Source organism: Colletotrichum lupini, chromosome 4 (genome assembly GCF_023278565.1).
Source record: "Colletotrichum lupini chromosome 4, complete sequence".
In the NCBI taxonomy this organism is placed as follows: Eukaryota; Fungi; Ascomycota; class Sordariomycetes; order Glomerellales; family Glomerellaceae; genus Colletotrichum; species Colletotrichum lupini.
Genome location: NC_064677.1, coordinates 5523804 through 5531941, shown reverse-complemented (window position 1 = coordinate 5531941; position 8138 = coordinate 5523804). Strand labels below are relative to the sequence as shown.

General features: G+C 36.4%; 1 protein-coding gene across 1 annotated transcript; it reads right to left on the bottom strand.

Annotated features, from left to right (window-relative positions):
• Positions 1-3447: 3447 nt before the first annotated feature.
• CLUP02_08737 (uncharacterized protein) lies at positions 3448-6737 on the bottom strand (the record flags this gene model as incomplete). The annotated part of the gene is made up of 3 exons (XM_049287720.1): positions 3448-3461; positions 3818-5891; positions 5949-6737. The coding sequence occupies 3 exons, from the start codon at positions 6735-6737 to the stop codon at positions 3448-3450; spliced, it is 2877 nt and encodes a 958-aa protein (XP_049144863.1).
• Between the last annotated feature and the right edge of the window lie 1401 nt (positions 6738-8138).

Sequence of the window (8138 nt, the reverse complement as noted above, 5' to 3'; positions counted from 1 at the left end):
ACTACTTAGAAAGAAGTAGTAATATTAATAACGTAAAGTACTAGTTAATTAGTGCCCTTATAATTTATTAAGTATATTATATTAATTACGACTTTATAATTAAAATTATAATTATCTCGTAGGGTAAATTTAAATTAGCTAAGGGTAGTAATATTAAGTTAGTATTATTAATAGATTTTCGTAAGCTTCTTAAGGGCTACGATCTTTATATCGTTACTAAATTACTAAAGTAGTTTTAAGAAATAAAGAACCGAAAGATAGCCGAAGCGCCGATATAGGTAGCGCAATTTACCCTTCGTTAAGTAATTAGTAATAGCTTTCTTATTATCGAAGAGCAAAAGCTAAGAGTATCCCTATTTATAAATAATAAGTATTATAATATCTCTTTTAACTAGTAAGTTATTAATATTATTAAAGTATACTCCTAGCTTATCTATATCCCTTAGGTAGTATAAAAAAGGAGTATTAGTTAGTAAGACGTAAAAAGTAATATTATTAAATAGGGTACTAATAACTGTAGATTTTAATAACCTTATGGGTTTACTATTATTAAATCGAATACCTACTTTACTAGCTCTAGAGGTATTAAAAATAATTTTAAGTCGTTATTATTATAATACGAGGAGTTAAAAATAGCCCGTAATTAAGAATTCCGTAGCGCTAGTATTAAGTATAATACTTTAAAAGTCCCCTAATAAGTACTTCTTATTTAACGAAAAAGAGGTCGCTAATTCCGTAGGCTTAGTTAACTCGTTAATAAAAATAGTATTAATAAGGCTATACTCTATTACTTAAGTAGTAAGGATATTTATAAGGGTTCTACTATTAATAGTAATTATAAAGTATATTATTAAGATCTAAACTTCGTTCTTATAGTTATCCTTATAATTAAAGTCGAGGCTATTAAAGTATTAAATTATAATATTATTATTATTATTATTAACAGGGGCAGTTCCCTTATAAAAGGTAAGGAACTATAAGTATAAGCTTAATATAAATCTCTTATTTCTTTCTTTACTATTTTTATACTTCTTATATACCTAACGTTACTCTTTTTTTAAGTACTTAGTTAACTAATAACCGGTTTTATAATAAATAAAATACTTTTTATTAATAATACCGCGGCTATGTTAATTCTATTTATTAAATCGGGTCTCTCTATTAGAGCTATTATAAGTGCGGTCGGTTTAGTAAGTAGTAGGGACCTCTTTATTATAAGTACTATTTTAGAGATACTACTATTTATTACGGTTACGCTCTCTCTTTATAGTATTAATTAAAGTACTAAGCTAGTAGTAAATATTAATAAATATAAGTACTAAGTTAAGTATAATAAGTTTATATTCTAACACACTACTTACGTAATAGAGGAGTTAGTTACTTATATTAAAAATAAATCCCTAAGTAGCTAGCGCCTCGTAGAGGATTATAATACGGTTAATTAGCGCTTATAAAATCTATTAGTTTAACTTACTTAGGTTCTCGCAAACTATAGAGTACTAATAAAAGTTATAGAACTTAGCGAGGTAGTTTTAATAGCTCGTAAGTAGCTCGAAGTATTCTTAAGTCCTCTAGTATATTATATTAAAGCTAAGTAGGTTAGAAATATTACTAAGTTAATTAAAATAAAAAGTTAATGCCCTTCTTTTAAGCATATTTAGGAAAATACTAAAATAGTATTGTTTACTAATTCCTACTTATTAGTATAGTACTTTAAAAATCCGAAGCTTTTTATTAAAAATATTATACTTCTTACTACTATACTTATTCTTATTATTATAAAGCTTAGCGAGGTTAATTAATTAGTAAGTATTAGGCATAATATTGTTTTTAGTTTTTATATTAAAGTATAGTATTTAACGGGGTATATTTCGCTATTAAGTAATAATAACTTTATTTTCTAGTTCTTCCTCCTCTTCTTCTTAAAAAAGTAGTAGGTCGGTTAGTTAATAATAAAGCTAAGGTTAAAATCTTAATTATTAAAATTAAGCGAGTTAGGGTTATAAGGATTCCTTTACTATCTTTTTAACTTATTAAATAAGATTATTAGTATTTACTAACTATGAGAGTAGTAAATAAAAGAAATAAAAATTATAATATAATATATTAAAATATTTAATACGGTTATAGTAAGCTACGATCTCTTTAAAAATCTAAGTAAAGAAGTATTAAGTATTAAGGGCGTTAGTAATTTTTTTTATTATTTAACTACGATCTTTAATCGTTAAATTAATACCATTATTTATAAAAAAGTCTCTTAGCTTTTTAAAAATTATACTTTTTACTCTTAAGAAGTCCCCTACCTCTTAGCTTTAGAAATCGGTCTTAAAGTCCTTTTATAGCTCCTCGCCCGTTAGGCCGTCTCGATAGTAATATCTTATTATATAGAGGATAAAGGTATTAAGCTTTTTATTATTTATAAGGGCGGGTATAATATTAAATAAGCCTTATTAAGTTAGGTTAATATAGTCTTATTAATAAATTAGAATTAGGTATAGTTCCGTAATTTAAAAATATAAATAGGCCGGAGGTAATATTAACTAATTATTAAACCCTTCTTACTTATTACTAGGGCTAATAGTTATTATAATATATTTATAAAGTAAGTTATATAATAAAAGATTACTATAGAATATAATTATTATATTATAATTATAATATAACGTTAATTAAGTTAAAAAGAGTAATAGGTCGGTCGTAATAATCGTTTTAATAATAATAAGCGGGCTACTATTACTAATTAAAAAATTCTACTCCTTTAACGAGGTATATAAATAAAAGGTTACTAAGGTTAGTAAAAAGTTATAAAAAAAGAAAAAAGGCCTTTTATAACCGTACTTCTAGTAGTAAATAGAAGATTCCGTTAGTTACTAATTAGTAATTCTTTTTAGTACTTCTCGTACTTTATTTTATTAGTCTAGTCTCGGAGCTTTTATTAAGTTAAAAAGAGGTAGATTTATTAGTAATATAAAATAAATCCCTATTATTATTACTATCGAAATCGTTTCCTTTCCTTAGTATTTTAAAATACTTCGCTATTAGTAAGAGATTTACTATTAACGTACTTATAATTCTAAAGGTTTTATTATTATTAAGCACTAGTACGCTAATAATTATTAAATTAATCTCTTAGTAGTTAATCTCCTCTTACTTATTACTAGTTTAAAATAGCACTTAGTTATAATATATTTAAAATAAATTCCTTTATAAGTAGTTCGATTAAAGAGAAGTTAATAGTAGTAATAAGGCTAGTAAAAATAATATTAATAATAGAAGCGAGGTTAATAATAATAGTAAAATAGTTAATCTTTTTATAGTAGTAGTCTTAATAAAAGAGATCGTATATAATAAAGCGTACTTTTAACGGCCCGCGACTAGTTAATTAGTTATTAGCTAGTAGTAATAAAAGAGAGCTAAGGTAATATAAACTAAGCTACTTATCGTTAGTTAGATAAACGGAACTAAGTTAATAAGTTAGAATAGCTAGTAAAATAGGTCGAGGCTATCTCTTTTATAGTTATATCCTTACTAACTTATAGTAGAAATATATATATAATTTAATTACTAATTAGTATTAGTATATATATAAGTAGGTTAGACTTTTTAGTTATAACTAGGTTAATAGGTTAGTATAGGTCTATTACGTATATATAGGAGGGGAAGATCGTGGGTAGAGCCCGCGGTCCCTTAGTAAGTATAGGTAGGTGGAAGGGTCCGTCTGCACGGGCCCAGACTGCCTACCTACTACCCCTACCTAACTACCTAATAGGGCCCCTTTTCTGCCTCGTAATCCAACCCTTTTCTTTGACATCTTGACTTACCCCACGCAGGTCGGGAAATTTCCCTAGCTTTTGAGAAGAAGCACAAAGGGCTACAAAGTGCTCAGAAGCGTTCCAGTAGCCGGTGGTAGAGCCGGCAATCTGGCCGACTCTGACCACCGCCGCCTCTATCTCAGGATGGTCCTGTGCTGTGCGTTCGATGATTTTCTCGCAGACAAGCTTGGCTTTGGCATAGCCGAGATCTAGCGTCCAGCTTTGATCCTCGACAGACGTCTCGGGAATCAAAGTCTGTCCCTTGATTGACGGATAGTTCCCCACCGTAGAAATGGAGGATACCAGTAACAGCTTTGGCTTCTGTGCCCGGTGAATGCTCGCTTGGCGCGCTAGCTGGATGAGGTTCAGCAAGCTTGAGAATGAAGCCTCGAACGACTGCAGACCCATTTTGAAGTTCATGGGCCACGCAATATGTACGATGTGAGTTACCCCAGCCGCGAGACGCAGGTACTCGGCCTCTGGCAAGCCGAGCCACTGATCTGCAGTATTTGTTTCGTGGACTTGCAACTTCTTCCAAGCGTTCTCATCGACAGAGACTTTTCGTAACGTTACCGCATGTTTCTGAGCTTCTGTAGGGTTTCCTTTTCTAGGTCTATTCAAGCAAATGACATTGCTCACGTTATCATCCGCAAGGAGCCGCCCAACGAAGAAAGACCCGAGACTGCCAGTGCCGCCTGTGAGCAATACCACGGATTTTCGCTGCTCTCGGTGAATGCCTCTGCTGGAATACTTGTCTACCAGCTGTTCGATAAGCTTTGTTTCGGTAATGACTCCATTTGTCTTGGACGAACTGGGAATCAGTGCCTCAACCAGCTTATTCACAGAAGGGTTGCGGTAGACGATGTCATCTTTAATCATGTCCGCGGAGAGGAGGTTGGCTGTCTCAGGCTTAGAGGCGGCATACGTTGCGCGCAGTGAAGCCGTCAGCAGTCTTCGTAGTCTCGTCGCTTGAAGGCTATCCATGCCGCCTGAAAAGAAATCATCGTCGTCCTCCCAATCACGGCCGTTGTCTAACCCCAGAACGTCCTGGGTAACGAGATTTCTGATACTGGACGCAGGCGAGGATAGGTCGATTGGTGGTGCAACCATGCTTGCCTCAAGATCACAGTAGACTGCCGCCATCTCATCGGCAAACTTCCTTGACACTGCGCTCCGGAGAACAGTGCCCTTGTCTGATCTCGGGAGCGCTTCGGGAGCGACGACGAGAATCGCGGTAGACGATGTAATTCTTGCATGAGCATCCATTTGACGGCCTGCTTCCTCAATTGCCGGCCAGATCGACGCCTTGAAGTTGGCCATCTCGCTGGGTTCGACGGGTCTGACAGGCTCTACAATGACACCGAGTTCGAATTGTCCTTCACCGAAAGCAGTTGCGTCTCTCACGTCCTCATGCTGTCTGAGCAGGGATTCCAATATCGTTGGCCTCACCTTCTCTCCGGTGGCAAGACAGATCAGGTCGTCTTTGCGGCCCGTAATCACAAAATCCAGCTGTCCCAGGTCATCGGCCGAGGCGCATTCCGTGCGTGCTACGATTATATCCTGCAGTTCGAAGCGCTCCTGCCACCCAAACGGCTTCATGCTCAGCTTGTAGCTGTAAGATCGTTCTGCTTCGGATTCGGTCTGCGCACTCTCTTCTGCATCTGCATCGATGAGGTCAAGCTTCACTTGAAGCGGTCCGAGTATATCAGCACGCAGTCGCAGTCGACGCCAGTCGTGTTCCTTGCCGGGCACGAAAAAAGGTGTCATTGGACCAGTCTCTGTCGCACCGTACTGGCCGACGAGTCTCACGCCCGAACGTTCAAGTCTCTCGCCGACCGAGGTTTTGGGTCTGCCGCCACCGAAGCCCGCGTAATCTAGCTTGCGAAGGATATCATGTCCTCTGCCACCTGGCAAGCCCTCAATTTCCTCCAAGATAGACGGAACTGTCAATAACGCCTTCGCTTGCGAGTCCTCTATGAGGGCTGCGATGCTGGCACCGTTGGGGATGGTGGAAGGTACAGGGGCGCAAAATGTCTTGCCGATATTGAGGGACAGGCAGACGGATACGAAGCCAAAACCCTGCCTCTGTGGTCAGATGCGACACTGGAAATAGATTCGTTTCTTCTGTCAACTTACGTGAAAGAACGGTAGTGTAGAGACCGTCAGTCCATGAGCTTCTTTGGTCGATTCGAAGTTGTGGCATGTGGCGTAGCTCAGAAAGTATCTATGAGAGCAAGGTATCGGCTTTGGGAGACCCGAAGTCCCTGAGGAATGTAGGATGAGAACCTGGCGATCATCTTCCGAAACGTAGTGATCCGCATCGGCAGCGCGAAAGGTGTGACTCTGGTCTTCTGCGGGCTCATCTGCAAGGAACGACTCGTAGCCGGATACAGAGCGGATCATGATCGTGCTCTCATCAGGGATCTCTTTTCCATCTTGAGTTTCAGCACCAACTGCCTCGAAAGCAAGGGGCAATAGGCGCGGAGACACAAGAGCAAGTTTCACGCCCGTTTCGCGGATAAGATGTCGTGCGGACGGCGCACTCAGACGCGCCGACAGGAGGACAACTGGCACGCCCATGCCCATACAGGCGAGCACACAGATGACCAAGCCAACATGGCTCTCCATGAGCACCGCGACGGGGGCGCATTTATTCACGCTACCATCGGCTTCAGTCTTCGGTGCATGAAGACTGGTTGCCTGTTCCTTGAGCCATGCCTGGCAGCGGATGATGGCGCGCTGTAGCGTCTCATAGCTCAAGGGCACAAAATTGTGGCCATTTCCAGCCGCATTTGCGTCGGCTTGGAGACAAAATAGGTGCTTGGGGTTGCTTTTGGCGTGGAAGTCGACCAATTCGGGAAGCGTTCGCAGGCCGGACGTTGAAGCGGGCTCTAGGCTCACCTTGGGCGTTCTGAAAGACGACATTGACGCATAGGTATCCGGATGACAGGGGAAGATGGGTGAATAGGATAACTTGGATTGTGGCAGCCAACGCGTGTATTCTGAAGTGGTATGCCAGTGGCACCATCAAGAACAACTCGATATTTGTTGTCACACTCACTGCAAACAATAGGGCATTTGATTGAACTAATCAGATGTACTTGGACCTAAGTCGGGCTACTGCGCTGGGCGCAGAAGTAGCAGAACTCGGGTCCTTGCTGAAATTCCTGGACCAGAATTATGACGATGTCTATTGAGGATTATTAGCGCTTATACCTATATAAATAAATTAAATATGAGGTTCGTATTTAATTATTTGGCTCATTTCTCGCGCCATATTTGATTATTTAATAATTAATTAATAGATTTGATTAATTTCTTAATTAGGAATTAAATAAAGCTATTACAAAAGTCCTTATAGTACTAATTTATAGACTTTACCTCGATTAGCTTTTCTAATTAAAAAATTAACTTCTTATTTCTATAGTACCGCTGCGAAGCTAGTTTTTAAGATATTAGACCTCCTTTAGTATAAAGGATCTTATTAATAATTACTATAAGGTTAAAGTTAATTTTGCGAGGCTAAATGTCCTTTCGTAGTCTATTACTATTATAAGGATTATAAAAATATTAAGTATAAGCTTACTTAACGTTAAATAGGTTGGTTAATAGTTAATTTATTATTAGATTAGGTTAAGGACTAGCTAAGGGATAATTTGTGAATAATATTAATTAAGCTTAGGCACGTAGTTAATTACTATGTTTATTATTTAAGATATTAACTATTATTAATACTACGAGTTTTTTATAATACTCTTTAGAATCGTAAGGGTATTAAAAGTAGTTTATAACTATTGTAATAAAGGAGGAGGACTTAGATAATAAGGAGGAGGAGGACTTATTATCTTATTTATATACTATTTTTATTAATAATCGTAAAGTCTTTTTTTTTATTAAATAGCTAATAGCTTTACTTAGGTATATCTTACTTTTTTTTTAGCTATCTTAATCCTTACTTAGGGTAAAGAATAATTATTATAGTATAGAGCGGAGAGTTACTTAACTTAGTATAATACTTATTAAAGACTTATTAAGTATTAATAACTAATAGTTAGAAGTATCTTTACGAGTTAAAATTATTATTAAGAAGTAGCTCTACTTACTCCCTAAGTATATACTTAGACTAAATATAACGAGGGATATTACTTAAGGTTAGAGGTTAAAAAAGAGGTTAGGATATAAATTAATAACGAGCTAACTATTAACGAGGTAGTATTATTTATATTAATTATAATTATAACGCTATAATTTAAGAAACCGTAAGATCTATCTCTTTTTTAAAAGGTTTATTATATAACTTCTTTTACTCCTTAAGACGGTTAATAA